The sequence below is a fragment of the Trachinotus anak genome, unplaced genomic scaffold (assembly GCF_046630095.1).
Source record: "Trachinotus anak isolate AG129_WGS33_773 ecotype Australia unplaced genomic scaffold, CSIRO_AGI_Tana_v1 ptg000008l, whole genome shotgun sequence".
In the NCBI taxonomy this organism is placed as follows: Eukaryota; Metazoa; Chordata; class Actinopteri; order Carangiformes; family Carangidae; genus Trachinotus; species Trachinotus anak.
In genome coordinates this window covers 14,740,177-14,759,826 of record NW_027273859.1, presented here as the reverse complement: position 1 = coordinate 14,759,826, position 19,650 = coordinate 14,740,177, and the positions used below count along the sequence as shown (strand labels likewise).

The 19,650-nt window shown below is 40.2% G+C and overlaps 3 protein-coding genes across 6 annotated transcripts; 2 read left to right on the top strand and 1 right to left on the bottom strand.

The window, feature by feature from the left end:
• The first annotated feature begins 801 nt into the window (after nt 1–801).
• On the top strand, nt 802–5,938 carry LOC139624100 (D-amino-acid oxidase-like). The gene is made up of 11 exons (XM_071482911.1): nt 802–960; nt 1,523–1,718; nt 1,812–1,926; nt 2,305–2,381; nt 2,772–2,837; nt 3,340–3,394; nt 3,570–3,674; nt 3,777–3,859; nt 4,190–4,307; nt 4,636–4,734; nt 4,814–5,938. Exons 2-11 carry the CDS (start codon nt 1,525–1,527, stop codon nt 4,937–4,939), a joined length of 1,038 nt encoding a protein of 345 aa, XP_071339012.1. The 5' UTR covers nt 802–960; nt 1,523–1,524; the 3' UTR covers nt 4,940–5,938.
• svopa (SV2 related protein a) lies at nt 5,445–12,681 on the bottom strand. The gene is made up of 16 exons (XM_071482910.1): nt 12,417–12,681; nt 11,039–11,196; nt 10,816–10,901; nt 10,613–10,711; nt 10,045–10,116; nt 9,705–9,829; nt 9,552–9,615; nt 9,228–9,353; nt 8,997–9,125; nt 8,803–8,876; nt 8,628–8,704; nt 8,025–8,129; nt 7,497–7,608; nt 7,322–7,403; nt 7,091–7,180; nt 5,445–6,999 (listed from the first exon to the last, which is right to left on the bottom strand). Exons 1-16 carry the CDS (start codon nt 12,449–12,451, stop codon nt 6,787–6,789), a joined length of 1,647 nt encoding a protein of 548 aa, XP_071339011.1. The 5' UTR covers nt 12,452–12,681; the 3' UTR covers nt 5,445–6,786.
• Nucleotides 12,682–13,762: 1,081 nt separating this feature from the next.
• Nucleotides 13,763–19,645, top strand: usp30 (ubiquitin specific peptidase 30). 4 transcript variants are annotated; one of them, XM_071482896.1, is made up of 13 exons: nt 13,763–13,915; nt 15,363–15,472; nt 15,564–15,737; nt 15,835–15,938; nt 16,183–16,281; nt 16,567–16,612; nt 16,694–16,788; nt 16,896–16,955; nt 17,075–17,161; nt 17,398–17,478; nt 17,730–17,952; nt 18,045–18,156; nt 18,317–19,645. In XM_071482896.1, exons 1-13 carry the CDS (start codon nt 13,845–13,847, stop codon nt 18,567–18,569), a joined length of 1,515 nt encoding a protein of 504 aa, XP_071338997.1. In that variant the 5' UTR covers nt 13,763–13,844; the 3' UTR covers nt 18,570–19,645. The 4 variants fall into 4 exon arrangements, with proteins under 4 accessions (XP_071338997.1, XP_071338996.1, XP_071338999.1 ...); XM_071482895.1 differs by having other exon boundaries at nt 17,377–17,478; nt 18,317–18,715; XM_071482898.1 differs by having other exon boundaries at nt 13,875–14,192.
• The last annotated feature ends 5 nt before the right edge of the window (nt 19,646–19,650 follow it).

Sequence of the window (19,650 nt, the reverse complement as noted above, 5' to 3'; positions counted from 1 at the left end):
AGAGAGAGGGAGGGAGAGGAGCCTTGGTGTCCTGCAAGAGGGCTCTCCGTACAGGAAGTGCTGCCTTCAAGGCCCCGTCCAGTGTGATGGGATATAATAATAATAATAATCACTAAACAACAACGATATAGTGCAAGTTCAATTGCATATCAGGCAATTCAGAGTGCTTTATAAAGGAGGACTTTAGCCGCCATGAAGACAGGATACAAATGAAACACAAGACAGTTTATAAAGACTAATTCAAGCAGGATAAATTAATTAACACATAACCTCAAATTTAATGCAACAGAAGACAGTGGCAGACAGAAGGTACGCTTGTTAATAATAATAATAATAATAATAATAATAATTAATAATAGCTCTACTTGTAGTATTGAGGCAGTGATAGTCCTATCATCTATCATTGGTGCTTTGTACCAGCGCCAGTATTGTTACTGTAGACTGGACGTGGCCTTCAGCTCTTTCGTCACACACACACACACACACACACACACACACACACACACACACACACACACACACACACACACACACACACACACACACTTGTAGTTCTATCTTTGTGAGGACACTCTTTCACATAGTGCATTCCCTAGCCCCTTACCCTAACCATCACAACTGAGTGCCTATCCCTGACACTAACCCTGACACTATCCCTGACACTAAGACCAAGTCTTAACCCTCAAAATGTGATTTGAAGGTGTGTCAGAAAGTGAGGATCGGCCAAAATTTCCTCACTTTCCCAAAATGTCCTCACTCAGCTAGTAAAATACTTTTTGTTGGTCCTCACTATGTTGCATTAAAGTCCAGACATTAATACTTTTTCAACTTGACAGAGCCAACCACGTGTCCGGGGGCTGCTGTCCCCGCCCTCGCTGCTCCGGTCTCAGGGAGTGAGGGGTTGTGAGCTGTTAGAGATTTCAACACCTCCTACAGCAGCGGCCGAGTACCAGTCTGAAGGTAAAGCCAAACTTTGTTTAACATTGACAGATTCAGTTTTGAGTGATTTATCTGTATAGTGTATGCACTTGGTCATGCTGCAGGTTTCATGGTTAACAATTTGCTTTGAAATTCTCCCCCGCTCACACAAGATGTGATTTTGTCCGACATGTTGCTGGCTATGTTACATAATATACTCTCCCATTACAACCTGCTGCATTGGTGCACAATGTAACCCTGCAACCTATCTGAGATAGTTATCTAGAAGGTTTGCAAAGCGGGTGAACCTAAAATTTTCTGTTACAGTGACTGACCTGTTGTGACCTTCTGTGATTTTATTTTTCTATTTGTTTTTTCTACTCAATTGCTCTCCATTAAAAATAGCCCATTATTTTAAATAATACATTCTTTAATGATAGAAAACATTTTGTCTAATCATATCCAATCAGAATACAATACAGTGCAGCGGTGATCCAGACTGTCATGTTCTCAAAGAAAATATTGGTCACTTTACACATAGGGTGCCTTTATGGGTGAATCAGTCTCAGGCCAAAATGTGTTATGTGTCTTGTCTTAACTTCAGACATGCGGGTGGCAGTGATTGGAGCTGGAGTCATTGGTCTGTCAACAGCGCAGAGCATCTATGAGCAGTATCACTCAACTGTCCGTCCATTGACCATCGAGGTGTACGCAGACCGTTTCACTCCGCTGACCACTAGTGATGGAGCTGCTGGCTTCTGGCAGCCCTACCTGTACGACAAGGGCAACGTCCAGGAGACGTAAGTGCATTCTCTTCATCTGTGTCTTGATTCTCCTCTTTATATAAAAAGAAAGTAACCACCATTTAAACTTGCGTATGTCCTCACCTTCAGAAAATGGAATAAAGAGACATTTGACTACTTGCTGAGCTGCCTCAGTTCACCAGAGTCCGTAAATATGGGTATATTCCTTCAGTCTGGCTACAACCTCTGCACTGAACCAGTCCCAGTGAGTAGCACTTGGTTCTTGGAGAATGCACATTAAATTTCACCTCAAAGATAAGATTTGACCAGGAGCCTTTTACAACTAAGAACAAAGGTTCGGTACAATGGAAAATGCAGATAAGGTTACAATGTAAACTCAAATAACTCATTCATAAATTTATCTCATACCAGTGCAATGTCTACCTTAAACACAGTCCATTAGTATTCAGCGGCATTGTAACTAGAGCTTTGTTCTGCTGCACAAAGAATGATGGCCTGCAGTGGTTGGAAAACATCAACAGAGAGGCCTCGCTAAGGGCTGCATTTACACTCAGACTCAGGGGTTAATTAGGATTCTGTATCCTGTGTGGCCTCATAGTAAGCGATTTGTTTTTGATTGCAGGATCCCTCATTTAAAGATATCGTCCTGGGCTTCAGACAGCTCACACAACGAGAGCTGCAGATGTTTCCTGGATACAAGTAGGTTCTCGCTGAAACTGGCACAAAGTAGTAATAAGACATAGCCAGACATCCTCCAATAACACACTGACAAAGCCAAAAAGGAAAACATAAATCATAACAAATAAATACACATCTACTGAATTTACAGTCATAAATTCTTAGAAAGAAAGAAAGAAAGAAAGAAAGAAAGAAAGACACTAATTCTTATCCTCATGACGGCTCTTTTCCTCATTTCCCAAACCAGTTTCATGCACACTATCAGTATTTATATTAATTTAAAAGTTTTTCTTCTACTAAAGAGTATTTTGTGTGATTCCTAATAAAAGATACAAATATTTATGATTGGATAGATAATTTTGTGTTGCAGCTCTCAAACTCTAACTTATTTGTCTCATCTAATATGTCCAGTTATGGGTGGTTCAACACTGCTCTCATGGTGGAAGGTAAAACATACTTACCTTGGCTGATGGACTGGTGAGTGACTTATTACTTAAGTGACTTGTTATATCAGCATTTTTTAACCAGAACTTTACATGTCCTGAGTTGAACTCAGTTCATCTTGTGGCACCTATTTGCAAAACATTTATTACCCAATAAAGACTGAAAGGCAACACTGGATTGCTGTTATATATGTTGTGCATAAAGTTTTATCTTATCTTCATTTTCAACACATGGTCTTGGTTTATTTGTCTGTCTGTAATTCTCTTTACAACATACTGTGTTTTGTAGTGTTTTCTGGTATAGTGCAAAGTAAAAAGTAGTGCACAATCAGGGGTCACTAACTACAGAGAGCTAACTACCACCATGCATTGTGCAGTAATGGTAAAAAGGCAAATTTAGACAGCTGCTGCATCCACCTACCAGATGTCCTGTTATGCTAAGGAGAAGTGGTTCTTAACTCTTAACTTAAAAGTTTATTTTTTGCAGTGGTTTTCCAGTGCTCCTGATGTGCATCTGGTTTTGTGTTATTTCCCAGGTTGCAAAAAAGGGGGGTGAAATTTTACCACAGGAAAATAGAGTCCTTCAAGGAGGTTAGTGAAGGCATTTCAATATTATAGTTGCATATAGTATACGTTTTTAACACATTTTAGAAATACTCTTTATAGCCAGTATGTAGTCTCAAAACATTAACTACAAAATGTTTACAAGACTCACAAAACGTTATCTCTCATGTTCATTATCTCTTATCGTGAATGCTGTTTTTAGCTGGCAGGAACTGGAGCAGATGTGATCATAAACTGTACTGGGATGAGATCAGGAGAGCTCCAGCCAGATCCAGACCTGAAACCAGGTCGCGGTCAGATAGTGAAGGTGAGAGTGAACAACTTAAAGTATCAGTTTATAGTTTTTATAACTGACTATAAAGGCAGAGTGGAAGTAGCAGTTGAACTGTGTTGCTCCTCTGTGTTTCAGGTGGATGCTCCATGGTTGAAGCATTGGATTCTTACCCACAACTTTACAAAAGGAGTCTACAATTCCCCATACATCATTCCAGGGTAGCACTAGTGACGCAACACTTGTAAACACTGAACGCAGATACACACAGACATGTCTCCAGCAGCGTCTACAGTGTTGGCTGCTAAAACTGAGCTACTTCTGGATTTACAGTGGCTTATATATGATGCACACTGTTGTGCAGTTTTAGTTGATTTCACCAGTTCCAAACTTTGCTCCATTTGAATCTGGGCTAAACTATGTTTGGAAACATTCCAGCTGTAGTTGTAGTGGTTGCACCATGCCATTGCTGTTGTTTTTAGGGGCTGATTTGAGCTTGTTGCATAGCGTAGTCAGAAAACCAGAGCTGTTTTCATGATCTGTGTCTGCAGGAGTCGTCTCGTGACGGTTGGTGGGATTTTCCAGATTGGAAACTGGAGTGAACAGAACAACTCCATTGACCATAAGAAAATCTGGGAAAACGCCTGCCAGCTCGAGCCCAGTCTCAAGGTTCAGTGATATCAAAATGTTGTTTGTCGCAGAAGCCATAAAAAGACTTAATGTCTCAACAGTGATTAATAATTTACCACAAGTCCTCAGCAGTGCTAAATATTTAACATTTTCTTTTGATATATTTAGAATACTCATTCTGTAAAACATGTTAGTGATAAGGAGCAATTTGGCTCTGACAGAGAAAACTTTGGTTTTAAGCAAGTTATTTAAAATATAGTACCATGCAATACAATGATAATTCAGCAAGGCATTTTTCTTAATATTTGGACACATTTTTAAGGTTCAAAGGTGGGACAGCTTATGTCTTGTTGTTGTCTTACCTCAGCATGCCAGGATTGTGGAGGACTGGACCGGCCTCAGACCTGTTCGGAGTAAAGTCCGACTGGAGAGGGAGACCATACAGTCTGGTGCAGCTACAATAGAGGTAAACCATAACTGTTGATCAGGACTCTAAATATGAATATGATTGTATGAACTTCTAAAATATTGTGACCCTCATTCAGGTGATACACAACTACGGCCATGGAGGTTTCGGGCTCACCATTCACCGAGGCTGCGCCCAGGAGGCAGCGAGACTCTTCGGTCAGATTGTAGAACAAAAAGACAGAGGTCTAAAAGCTCGCTTGTAAATTTGTGTCATTGGTGCATTCCTTTTTCAAATTTCAACACCAGTGCCTTGTAACCAGTGGTGCACAAACTGCTTTTGCCTACACCAACATTGAAAGCAAACAGATATTCAGTATCATTTATCTTTCGGGTAATTGCAGCACTTTAAAACAAGCTAATGTGTATATTGTTGTTTCCATCCATTATTAATTAGGAGATGGTTCTTTTACTTGCTCAGATCCATAGGTAGTTGGGATCATTTAAAAAGTAAATAATGTGTACATCTCTTTGAAAATGGAAAAAGTAGACAAACCTATAGATACTGATTATAATTTTTTTTTTTTTTTTTTGTTACGAATGACAACATGAATCCACTGCACTTTTTGAAAGATTATTTACTATAGTATCATACACATTTACATCCAGTGCATTGACAAGAATCTGTGCACACAGACACTTAACGTAGCACTATATCTCAAACACTGGCAGGTAAGAGTCAACTTGCTGGACCTGAGCTAGTTGATCAGGTTTTTGTTTTTTTTTTGCTCAGTGTGTCACTCATCGTCTGTCTCCACATCACCTTTGTTACAAACAAAAGCAAAGACAACAACTAAACCAGGTATTGATACATTATTTACAGAAAGACAGAAAGTAACATCCTGCTAAATGGTTGTATATGCATGTGTGGGTCTGTGTGTGCACAGTCTCAAAGTAGATCAAGAGATGCACCATGGTTTGTAAATCATAACACCATGTACTCATATTAATGGAATTTATTAAGATCATGTAATTTTTTACTAACTAGGGCAGAGTCAGCTTTGAGTGATGCAAATATTTCAATTTAAATTCCCTAATACTTTAATGTTAACATACATAATGTTGTCTTTAAATGCAGTCCAGGATTTGTGGACATGTTCTGTTTGTGTTATAATTATGAAATATTGTTGAGTGCATGATGTCACTGATGAAGACTTTGGCAGATTTGTCAGCTTGTTGTAAATAAACAGCGACATAATGATCCAGACATGAGGTGGTGTTTTTTGTCATCATGAGGGTAATAACTGTCTATTCCTCATTTCTTTAGCATCCGTGGTAAAATGTGAAATAATACTGACACAAGAAAAAAGAACATATTTATCTCTGAAAGTTGGTGACTGTACAGTATGTCATCTCACTGCCGTGACAGAAGTGAATCTCAAATGAAGCAATTCCATACTTTATTGAATCAAATGGTCTGTTGATTTGATGATGTGGAACTGTTCTTCACTCCAGCGATGCACTTTTTGTAAAACTGAGTTTGTAATTAGTGTATTTTTCCAGGCAATTTGTGTTCACAAGATAATACTCTTCCTTATCTACGCATCTATATCCAGTATGCTAATTGAAGCAGCTTTTTCATGTGGTTGAGAGCAGGTCTCTCTACCACAAACTGAATAGGTAGTTTTAAGGCTCTTTGAAAAGAAGATGGTGGTTTGAAACTAACACTTTCACCCTGTCTAGTTCTCTTCTCTTGCATTAGAAAAGCAGGATTCAAATACTTTGCTTGAAGTATTTGAATTCTCACTTGTTAAAGGAAGTTTCCCATTGTGTCCTCCATTTGTTCTTGCACTCGTATTGGTCTTTCCAGTCGCCCTTTGTGCAGTTATACAGTGGCAAAATTGTGACAGCAATGGTGGTTGAAGACTATAAATACAGTGACATGTCAAAACATTGTACTGCCTGGCTCTCTGAAGCCACTGTGGTGCCTAAACCTAAGAGTCATAGAGTGGGACTGGAGATGGACATAGAAAGCTTATTTAGCTTTCTCGCCTCTCATTGCCTCCTTTCTCCACTGCGGTCACTTCTCAGTTGTACCCCAGCTGGTGAGTCCTCAGCCCTGGGAGCCGGAGCTGGAATGAGGGATGCCCCCTGAGCTGTTGGAGGACGCCCGGCCCATCATCTCCTGGCCCCACTCACGGTGGCTAGACTCTTGCAGGCCCCGGCCTGTCGTCTCAATTGGCAGTGCACAGGAGGCGATAGCAGCTAGGAGGCAGCAGCAACAGTAGACTGAGAGAGCCAGGTATACAGAGGACTCCAACATCACCTGCAGGATGAAGCACGGGGATAATCAACTATCTTTACTCTTTCTCATCTTGTGCTATGTTTGAATTAGCAAAATGACAGCTAGGTGTTACCTGTGCAACGAACGGTGTGATGAGGGCACCGACTCTGGCCATTCCACTGCTTGTTCCCAGACCTAAAGCCCTGGTCGCTGTTGGGTACACCTGCAGAGTTTCAGAAGATACTAAAGAGGCTACCTCCCTCAGATTCTGGCTCAGCTATTCATTTGATCTGAGCTGTACTAATAACTGTTTGCACTTTATAAGATACAAGCAAAGAAAATCATTCTGCTTTGGATATCTAACCTCTGGAGTGTACACATAGGCAGCCTGGAAGCCTCCTGCAATAAAGGCTCTGGCGATGAATATTAACACTGTCATGGATGCTCTGCAATAGATAAATCAATGCCAGTTAGAGGGGATAAACATAAGATTCACAATTCGTGAAACATTTTACAAGTCTAGGTACGGCCCACCTCACCTCCCAACACAACCATAGAGTGGAATGATGCACAGAGAGAAGACGAAGAAACACAACGCCATGGTCTTCCTTCTTCCCAGTCGATCAATAGCCCACAGTGTCACCAGCAGTCCTACGCAACATGAACGTTCAGTTACTCAGCTTACATGTTTGCAATCTATAAAAACTGGTCTGACCTTTAATTAAGATTAATGTTATTTTCTTTGTTAATATGTGGCTCCACCTTTTTATTTTACTGGTCTATTCTTAAGGTAATGTAGTAACTGTTGCAATTTGAACATAATATACATTATTATTATTATTATTATTGTTATTGTGCAAAAATAAATGCTTTTGTTTTGTACCAAAAGTTGGAGCAAGCAATCAGCATTCACTAGATAACTATAAGGATCTGTAGCATGTACCAACAAAAAACATGCTCAGTATAATAATTCCCATTTCATCCAAATGCACTATGAATTACATTACAAAACAATAATACATTAGTGCACCTTTACCTTTACCTGAAGAGAACTCAGTAATGTGTACCTGGGAATTCAGATAACGTCGTCCACAGTAGGTCTTTATAGTCATCAGAGTTCAGATATTTACACTCCAAGCTGCATCGGGGCTCCATCTTATTTCCTTTGGACACTAGAGGGTGATATAAAACAACAAACAGGATAGTACACACCCAGCACTGGCTCAATCCATTGTCTGCAAAGACAAAGCTCTATAGCGGGACCTGTATACAGAGGAGAAATGTATTCATACATAGATCTTTGTCACAGCATACATTAAACTTGTCATATCAGCTGAAGCACAGGTGGAACCAACGACATTGTGGATGGCTCAGTTAACTCTTGCTGTAAGCCATTGTTAGTGTTATCAGTTGTACCTGAGCTTTTCTTGTTATGACATGTCTTCACGCCTGCAGTGTTCTGTTTTCACTGACCTTGAGAAGCATGATTTATTTGATGTTTATTTATCTCAAACTCAGTTTTAGTACATTTAGATGATATTACTCACAAAAGTCTCAGAACTACCATGTCTCTTTCATCAGTGTGCCAAATTAAAATGTGTGTGTGTGTGTGTGTGTGTGTGTGTGTGTGTGTGCAGGTTTGTTTTGGTGTCTGAGGAGCAGTGATTCACCTCCACATGCGCCTCCCTCCTGAAACAGCTCTGTGGTCAGTAGCACCAGTCCATAGTAGGAGAAAGCATTTGCAAACCTGGGGAGACAGAGAAATGGGATGAGAAAGTTCAAATAGAGCACAGTGAGTAGTGACTGAGGATTTGACTGAGTGGCCTGTTCATTCAGTCCATTTACCAGATAAACCAAAGCAGAACTGTGGTGCAGCGAAAGTGTGATGAAAATAAGTCTCGAATCTTCCCACGATCCTCCTAATTGACAGAGGAAACATACAAAACTGAATGGACAGATTGCAAAATATCAGTTGGTCATAGATTAATAATATGTGAATCTCATTCAGAGCATTTTTGTTTTGCAGAAAAAGACTGCACCTGTCTGGCAGCAATTAGTTTTCCCAGTGGCATGGGTGCTCCATTCTCTGTGGCGATGCGCTTCAGCGTGGCCAGAGCTTTTTCCTGGTTCCCTGTCAGCACATCATATCGGGCACTCTCTGGTAGCCACTGCTCCCACCCCCCAAACAACAGGCATGTCAGTTGATAAAGCTGTAACTTGTTATGTTTACTTATTGTGGAACATTTTGAGACTGATAATATCATACTCACAAAACACAGGATGGCAAAGATGAAAAGAGGAATGGTAGAAAGGCCAAGCAGCCAGCGCCAGCCCAGAGTGGGCATCACCAGGATTGCTAGGAGGACCTCAAACACAGTGCCCAGTGCCCAAAATATCTGCAAAGCAACAGCAGTGAACACAACTTGTAACAGAAAACGAGATTTAGAGTCAAAGTCATATAAAATCCTGAGGGAAAAAAAGAGCATTTCAGTGCTGTGCGGTAACAGTTGCATCAGTTTCATTTCTGAATGCAGTTAACGTTCTGGCTAGGTGGATGATAGATGAGTGACATCGTAGCACAGGGTGGCCCATACCTCAATCAGCAAGATGCATGTGGCTCTAGACTTCATAGGCAGAAATTCAGCATACAGTGTCACCCTTTATAAGGAGGGACATTTCACTGTGAATCCAAACTCAAATCATTAATCACAGCATCATCTTTAGAGACACAAATTAGGGTTACTCACGACTGTGGGGCTCCTCCGATGCCAAAGCCCACCAGTGCACGGAGGACAAGGATCCACCCATATATTGGTGCAAATGCACTCATCAGGCCATAGAACATAGTCCACAACACACTCATCTTCAGACCCTGTGTGTGCATACAATGAAAACATAACAGGCTGCTAAATAAATTATGGTGATCTGATAAGGCTCTTGAGGTGTCTAGTGTCAATCACTTTCTTTCTTTCAGAAACACAAAAGCTAAACTTCAAAAAATCCTATTAACTCAAGACAAAGTGTATCTTTCAGGAAACAGACATATGAATCAACTCCATGTGTAACAAAAGCATTATTAGAACTTACTGTCTTTCTGCCATATTTGTCAGATATGTTTCCCCAAAGAGAGGAGCTGATCATCATCCCAATAAACACAGCCTGCATCCGTGACAAAGAAAAAGCACAGAGAAGATGAATGGGATTGCGGATGTCACAGCAGCTGAGGGTTCACTACACATAGTTCACATAATATAGATATTTGTCTGGGTGTGAGCCACTAGAAGTTACAGAACGTGAAAATTTTCTTTTGAGCATCTTCTTGTGAAGATTTAATGTGATATTAATTATATCGTATTAAGTGATCTCATTAAAAATAAACATTGTTCAATGTAATGCCTTTAGTAAAAATCTGCTGTAGTCCCTCTGTTTGCATGTTGTTTTATATTGTACTCAGAAAAGTAAATGTGGCTTTGATAGACATTCAGATCTAATGACATTAAAAACCAGAAGGGCCTCCACTGTTTTCCACGCGGTTGTCACTGTTCAACACAAGCACTTATTTCAAAACAATCCATAAGCACTTAATCAATAACTATCAGGATAGTCATGTGGCCCTGCAAGCAAGAGCACTTTACAGACATTAGAGAGCCATTACCGATGTAAGCAGTGCCACCTCGAGGCTGGGTAGTCTCCATTCACAGTGGAGCTGTGGGGCTAAGATGCTGAGGATCATCATCTCCATGGCATCAGCCATCTGAGCAAATGAGAAAAATCCAGAGGGACACAATGAATCCATGTTCTAGTAGACACAGTTCCTTGAAAAGTGTATTTGTTTTTAAATTAAAAAGCAGTTCTTACCCAGGACAGACCAGTAAGGATGGAGAGTTTCCACTGAAATGTCCCAAAGCCTATGGCCTCCACGGCATCTTCTACCATGAATGTATCTGAAGGAATGAGAGATGGTGCAATCTTGAGGGCTACATGCAAGATATTACTGGAGTATGAGCCCAATAGGGAAATGTAGGAACAAGGAGTCAAAAAGGTTGTCTTAGAAAAATGGAGCCCTGCTTCTGTACTGTACCATCAGTTGGATTGGCAAACTCCCGAGGCACTGGAGCTCCTTCTGCAAGTGCCACAGACTCCAGATCAGTCTGCTCTGCAATCCTGACAACCTGTTCTCTATTCTCACCATCATCCTCAGAGCGTGTGCTCTCACCTGTGCGACGGAAGCGGACAACACTACAAAAAAATAAAAATAATAAATACGTTTATTCTATAAAAAAACTAAAAACACATCTATACAATATGGCAGTTCAGAGGAGTTACAGGAGACTGGTGCCAGGGCAAAGCTGAGTACAAATACAGTCTGAGGCTGTTGCCTAGGTGATATGAGCTTTTTCTGGCTGTGATTTTGTGAATGGGTGGTAATATCATCCTATGGGGGAACCATGTCAGGTCAACTGACAGCTCTGCACATCCTAGTTTACTGACTCACAGTCTTATAAAGGCTAAATACCCAGAGTTATACATGTTCTCTACAGATGGAAGGTATAATCTTCTTCCACATGCAGATAATGGATAGTTTATAGGGGATAAACACTATAAGAGAGTGCCAGTGATGTCTTAATCACTATAATTACATAACATTGCCCACTTGCAATGGAAGTATCAGTGCTGCAGATGAGTTTGTGAGATGTCCATGAATGTCTGTCTTTTACTATAAGCCACTATAATTTTCATTGTCAAGCTCTTTAGAAAGAAATCCATGCAGCCTAAGTGAATATGTAATGATGGAGCAATACTGTAGCGACCCCTTGAAAATATAGCCATGCATTTTTTTTTTTCTTATCTTTAAGTCACTGGAATACATTTGAAAGTGCTTAACAAACTATTTAATTAAAAAAAAAATACATTTGTTATTATTTACATGCGATTATTCAAGAAGACTAGATATCGTCATTTTACTGTATGTCTTTGAGAAATATTCCCTATGACAGGCAGGCTGGACTCGTATGGGCCAACCATGATCTTAGGGCTGAAATAAATCACGTCAGGTACTGAGTCATGACAGCAAACACAGTTACAAGTTAAGATGGAAAACTTATCAGCCAGAAATCACAGTTTAGCTGCTGCCTGTGACTAAATAAAACCAGAATAGTCTTCTTAGGGAAATGCTACGACTGTAAACAAACCGCAGCACCGGCGGCGCCTGAACAAGCGAGGTTGTTTTTAATCTATTTATTTATATATTTAATCTGGGAACATGTCTCGGTAATACAGCTGGATACACGTTCCTGTGAAATTACTGTCGCTTTTGAGGAATGTCAGGCTGTTTGAGGTCCAGCGAGCTAATCAAACAAACGCTACGCGAGGACGCGTCGGACAAACGTGCTGTCACGGCTGAAAAATGGACCAAACAGCGGCGAAAGGCGACGATGTGCGGACTGTGGTTTACTCACGGCAGCTGTCTCAGTTGGAACAGATCATCGTCCATTTTGTTGTCTATTATCCGACGCTCCGTTTGGCCTCATCGCCGTTTACATTGTCACGACGAGCTGCGATTTCAGCACCGAGGAGAGCGACCCGCTCCGGTGTCCGCCGGCAGCCAATGAGAAGCCGCCGTGCCCGAGTCAGAGCCGGAGACTCGGAGAGGGAGCGTCAGGATAAGAGCAGCTCCGGAGGGTCGGGGGCTGCAGGACCGCTGTGGTCCACACATGACCTGTCAACCCTCACACAGTGACGGAACATTAGTACAGTGGGTGAGGCCAGATAATCTGACTCTTGAATCCGATTTTAGTGTTATATTTATTCACACCCCCAATCCAGGCCTGTTGTCCATAATCAGATTTCAGATGATCAATCAGATGTGGCGTTATTTACCATAGATAGGCAATTAAACCGTATGGGAGGTTGTGTAGCATATTTCAAACACAAAAAGCAATTAAATGAGCTTTTTATATGATGAAGAAACACAGTAGAACTACATTCAAAAACACAATTTTATACATAAATCAATTGAAATAGAATAAGATTTGATACATAAAATAAGATTGAATAAAAAAAAAAACCAAAATAAGATGACAGACCAAACATGGTGTATCACGTTAATTTTGATGGGAATTGAGTAACTGTGAACCAATATTTACAGTCTGTTTGGTATTGTGTATTTGAAATATCATCATCGAGTTGCTGCAATTATTAAAAATCTTTTTATCCTCATGTGTTTTGGGATTACTGTTTGACCACAATAAACTGCTTTTTTGTTGTTGTTGTTGTTGTTGTAACTTACTCTTACTTTATTTTAAAAAGGGCATAGGAGAAACTAAATTAAGAACTAAGAGTCCATGGCAATTATTTCACCAATCACAATTAAAGTAGTGTGCAGGGTTTGTTGATTGAGAATAATTGAATTAACACATTTTAAGTGTTACAGAGAGCTAAAGCGTTGAAAGCTTTTTTGTTAATAAAGGATTCAGTTGTTTTATTGAAATTCATTTAAGAAGAGAGAAAAGAAAGTTTGCATTCAGAATGTATATTTGGCAACTGATAATTACAATTAGAAAGTATAGTTGTTTATTTTTAAGCACTTCAAACAGCATTATGTATAGGTATAAATCTATATATAATCTAGAAAATATCTCGCTAAACTTTCCCCCGGAGAGAGCAAAAACTTTTTGCTTTAAAAAGGAACAGTTACTGGTTAGATCTGGTTTGAACTTTGTCATGTGTTGGCTGCAGAGACTTGAAGCTGCAGATGCCTCTCTTAGCTGCGGAAACGTGCGCAACAAACACTCGTCGGAGTGTAAACTGTGAACAGATCCGTACGCTCCTCCGTGGGTCCGTCCTGAAACACAGCACCCAGACGGGAGTTCCGCCATGAAAGCAGGATGTTGCGGTGCAGACCCGAGACCTCTGATAAGCTTGTCGGGGAGTTCCTCGGCACTGGACCCATCGTCAGGTAAAACCTTTCCACCTGGCAAAACAACAACCAAAGCTGAGTTGGTGCACTGGGGCAGGAGAAAGCGCAGGTCACGGCGCCGCCGCATGTTGAAGCCAAAGTGCAACATGCGCAGACACACACAGAGTCCGGTTTAACGTCAGGTCACTGTTAGTAAACCTGCGAGCGGGCACACGTAGTAATGAGAGGCTTTAACTGTCTTTTGAGATAGCTGCTCGGGTATTTATTCATGGAGGCGACATAGTTCACCGAGGACAGCCTGACCTCGGTGTTGTCGGTAAGCTAAGCTGTATGCTAATGTTTGTGTGAGCTAGTTCATGGTCACACATCGATAAGTAAATGTGTTTGGGGCTTAGTGTCGTTGTTAAATAGATTGGAAACCCCTCTCTGTTGTCAAGCTACAGTAACTAACAATTTAAAGTTTTCTATCCGGACTACGAGCAGACTAGACTGTTGTTGTTAGATGGTTTTGTTTTTACCACAGATAAACTAATTGGATCACGGGTCAGTGGATCATGTCATTAATTCTTTTAGTTTGCATTACGTTACGCGTTGTTTGGTCTGTATTTTCAGAGCAGGACACACTCAATCACAACAAACAGGAGAAAAAAACATATACAGATTTTGACAGAGTTTCCTGTAAAACAAAAGAGCCGTCCAAAACCACCGACCATCCCCCTCACTCCACACAGAAAAAGATGGCTGTGTAACACTGCCTCTGTTGATTAAATCAGTTGGAAAAATGCATTTTATTTATATAAGCAAAAATTTAAAAAAAAAGGAGGAAACCTCCAACAAAGGAGGCATTCCTCTTGCAGGACAGACGGACAATTTATTTTATGGATAATCATTATGACAAATAATAGACATATTGTAAAAAATTATGAAAAATATGATCTAGCATGAGATACACTGGTGCTGCATTGAAACAAAATTTGCAGAATAGAAAGACAACAATACATAAACACAATATTATCTCGGTTTGTTCGGTACACGCAGCTAAAACTAATACTGTCATACAAGAGTTATAATGTTAAGTTTCTGTTGAAAAGGATGTTGATTCAACTCTCTTGTCATTTTGGAGGCTTTGCTTTTTCGCTCTTCAGCTATATTGTATTGTATTGTATTTAGGGGTGCATCTTACATTCTGTCCACTGCAGTTATATCAGTGAGGACAGACTAAATATTAGAAACACTCTCAGTGTATATAATATTGTTCGACATCACCAGAAACTGTCACTTCCAGAACGACCATAAATTTGCATCAGCACATCTAAGTGTGCTGAGAAGTGGTTATGGAATCACCTTAATCTTACTACTAAAAATCAACTTTGTGCCCAGTGAAAAAACAAAAATACACACACATATCAGTGTCATTATTTTTTGTTATTGATATTTACCCGTTACCCTCATGCTGTCCTGCCTCTGCTATGTATTGTCTTTTCAGAAACAAGATGATTAAAAACTGGGGTGTCATTGGTGGGATAGCTGCTGCGATTGCAGCTGGAGTATATGTTTTGTGGGGCCCAATTACAGAGAGAAAGAAGAGAAAGAGAGGTAAGAATTGGCATGACAGTGTAATCCAGAGATTATATGTTGGGCACTGGTTTAAAAGCGGTATCTTCTAATGGCTCGTGTTTTCTGTCAGGTATGGTTCCTGGTCTGTTGAACTTGGGCAACACCTGCTTCCTGAACTCTTTGCTTCAGGGTTTGGCAGCATGTCCGTCCTTCATCAGGTGGCTGGAGAAGTTTTCAGGTTCGCCTGCAATCCAGTCATGCAAAGACAACCAGCTGTCCATGACACTGCTTCAGCTCCTCAAAGGTATATAAAATCAGTCTGTCAGATGGATCACTAGAGCGTAGTGGACACCCAGTGTTCATTGGTATTTTTGACACGTAAGCTGTTTGTACACCGACAGCTCTGTCCAGTGATGAGCCTGGGGAGGAAGATGTACTTGACGCCGGGTGCCTCCTGGATGTTCTCAGACTGTACCGTTGGCACATCAGTTCATTTGAAGAGCAGGTTGGTGATCATTCTGTTGAGAGGCATTTTTTCATATTCCTAAATATAATGTATGATGCTGTGTTTTTTGGTCTCATTTGTTGTATTTTGATTTTAATTCTGTCATTTAATTTTATTCTTTGAATTGTGAAGCACTTTGTGACTAGTGTCTGTGAAAAGTGCTATATAAATAAACTTTGCTTGCTTGCTTGTATTCTATTTAAGTCTTAACAGTCGTCTGTTTATGTTGCTTAATCCCCTCTAGGATGCACATGAACTTTTTCATGTTCTTACATCTTCCCTGGAGGAGGAACGGGATCGTCAACCCAAAGTCACCAACTTGTTTGACATGCAGTCCCTCGAGGCAAGTCAGCATCTCCTGACTTGCACTTTCCCTAAAACTTCTCACAAAACTCTCTTGCATGTCGTATGCCTCTCATATGTTTTGCAGTTCAGTTCAGTACTTTGAGGCACATATGTGCTCTGGACTGAAATATTCGCACCAAACTCTGCCTCCTACACCTTTTTAAAATCTCAGTCTGTCACAGCATGTGAACTGTAGCCACTGTTGTATGTAGAGGTGTCAAAAATGACAAACCCGGTACTGCACTCCCATTAATTCTGTGTATATGTGTTTATTTTATACCAGAGTCTCCCTGATCAAGATGAGAAAACTATGACCTGCAGAAGTCGAGGTAAGAATACAAAGGAATTATGGAGAATTGAATACCAAACCACAAAAAAAATATGTCAATTGTTTATTTCTTTTTTTGTAGCCCCTCTTCATCCAATACCAAGCCCTTGGAAGTTTCAGCATCCTTTTCATGGTCGTTTAACCAGCAACATGTCATGCAAGCGCTGCGAACAGCAAGTGAGTTTTGTTTTGTTTTTTGTTTTTAGCCAGTGAAGTGAATAGCAAGTTAGTTTGTGTTACTTGACTTTTGAGGTGATGTATAGTACTGCTTCGGTTTTTTATAGAGTCCAGTGCGGTATGACTCATTCGAAAGCCTCTCCCTGTCCATCCCTATACCTCAGTGGGTAAGCAAAAATACCAGGAACTTGTGCATATTAAAAGTGATTATACTATTTTGCTATCACTACTCGGCGCAGCTCTTTGTTGTTCTGTTTGTCATAATTTGATCTGTATTTGTCCTCAGGGTCGACCTATCTCTCTAGATCAGTGTCTTCAGCATTTCATCTCCTCAGAAACCATCAAAGAAGTGGAGTGTGAAAACTGCACGAAGGTAGGTTCACTATAGCATCAGTGTCTTGCCAAATTCATTTTTTCAAGTCATTTTTGTCAAATATGTAATTCACTGACAACCATAGACAGGAAACCTTTGTGACAAAACTAGTATGAAGGTGCCTCCATTTGCATTCATATGATTTTTATTTTACATCATAAGGGTCTATATGTTTCTTTATAGAGACACATTTTGATGATTTTGTTTAATTTCTGTTTTGGATCATTTCTCCTCAGCTTCAACAAGAGACCATAGTAAATGGGCAAGTCCTTGAAAGTCAGAGGACAACATTTGTTAAACAGCTAAAACTGGGAAAGGTAACTGTCATTTATATTTATGATGCCATTATAATCTAAATATTAATAGCCTAAGATAGTAATCCCTGGTTAGAAAAGCTATACTCAGTGAGAGCTTGTTTTTATCCAATTTAGGTGGAGAAATGTAACAGTAATATGTTGGGTAGATCAAAACGTCCCCTTATTTCTTAATGTGATGTTATAAAGTTTTATGCACTGTTTTGTCTTTTCACCAAATGTATCTGTGTCTAATGTTTTCCTCTCTCTCCTAGCTCCCCCAGTGCCTCTGCATCCATTTACAAAGACTGACTTGGTCAAGTGAAGGAACCCCCATCAAAAGACAGGAGCATGTGCAGTTCACAGAATATCTATCAATGGACCGCTACAAACACAACGTTTCCACGCAGAGAAATCAGAGGACCACGTGCGCTCCAAAGGCTGTGAAGGCAGAAAATTCAGATGATGTCACTGAAAAGCCCACTGCCAATGGCACTGGTATGTTGGATTTGTCAACTCTGTAATACCTCTCTGCTTCACATTTTATTTTATTTTTTTGTCATGCATCATACATTTGTTTTGTTTTCCAGATGCAGAGCATCATAACAACAACAACAACCCTTTTTCTAATGGAACCTGTTCATCTTTATTTCTTCACTCTCCTGCCGTGAGCCCACCGCTCGGCCTCACGTATGACTACAGGTAAACTACAAAAGTACTTTATGATGTTTCAACAATAGAAGGAGCTCATGCATATCAAAGGCCTTTTTCAAAAATGGAATATATAACATTGCCGGCTTTGTCTGTCTGTTGATGACAAAAATGGCTTTTTTCGGTTTGATCATTGTGTCTTTCCTTCCAGTTCTACAGAGTACCTTTTCCAGCTCACGGCTGTTCTGGTTCACCATGGTGACATGCACTCAGGACATTTTGTCACGTACCGCCGCAGCCCTTCCTCATCTCGCAGCTCCTCACCCTTCAGCTCCCAGTGGCTCTGGGTGTCGGACGACTCGGTGCGAAAAGCCAGCCTGCACGAGGTGCTGTCTTCCAACGCTTACATGCTCTTCTACGAGAGAGTCCGAAGACTGAACCTTGCTCTGCATTCAGAGGAATAACCTGAAGCTTACAACCTCAAAGCCTGACTGACTTCTGGCTTTCCAATCAAACTGTCACAACTGTACGTGCGAGTTGCAACATGAACACCATCAAGTGGATTATGGCTTTGTGACAATGAGGCCAGAGAGGAAAGCCATCCTAGAGTTATTTTAGAGCTAATTTTGCGTCATGGATCAGCAACATGTCCAAGATCATTGTATAATGTTTATTCCATGAGTGGACACTTTGCCCGCTGCTCTGATTCAGAGTAAGATGCTCTTAATCCCAAAGTTTATGGACCTGCAGGATTTTTAGTCAGATATTTTTCACACATGTAACATTTTCTGTCATGTAACATTTTGACTTCTACAGGACAAAAAAAAAAAAAACGGGAACACGTGACAATGTAGTGGATTTTAACCTCAACCTTTTGACTCAACTCAACAGAAGTAGCTGATTAGGACTTCATGGAGATGTTACTTGTTTCATATTATGAAAAGTCAAATAGGTAATTCCTTAGCTCTGGTTCACTATCGTCTTATCTAATCTAATTTGCTTAATTATTCCCAGCGGTGTATGTTAACTGTAATGGAAATGATGTTTCAATTGAATTTGATATTTTTCTATGTTTCCAGTAATCCTTAAACTGTCATGATTTGCAGAGCTGCACAGTTGAGGTTAAAGTGCCATGTTGTCTTTAATGCTTGAGATTTTTTAACATATGAAACCACATCTGCTGAAACTGATGGGAACGTACAATAAGATCTCTTCTTATTGTAGAAGAGATGCATCAGGGCCGTTAGGCATGATGTCAGGTTAGTAATGATGTGCTCTCAGTTAATAAAGCTTTATTAACTGAGAGCACATCATCAGTGTGACTGCAGGTTTTTGGGCAAGTTATCCAGAATATTTGTAACTCTAAGTGATAACTGCCATTTCACTCTGACCAATTAAGTCAAATTTTGAGAAATGGCCAGGTGGAAAATCCCCTTGTTAATGTTTGCAATTTGCACTAATGTATATTCACGTGAGATTGTGTGTATTTGTGTGCAATCTGTTAAGGCGGTTGTTTTCAGATATTAAAAATATAAAACTATTGCG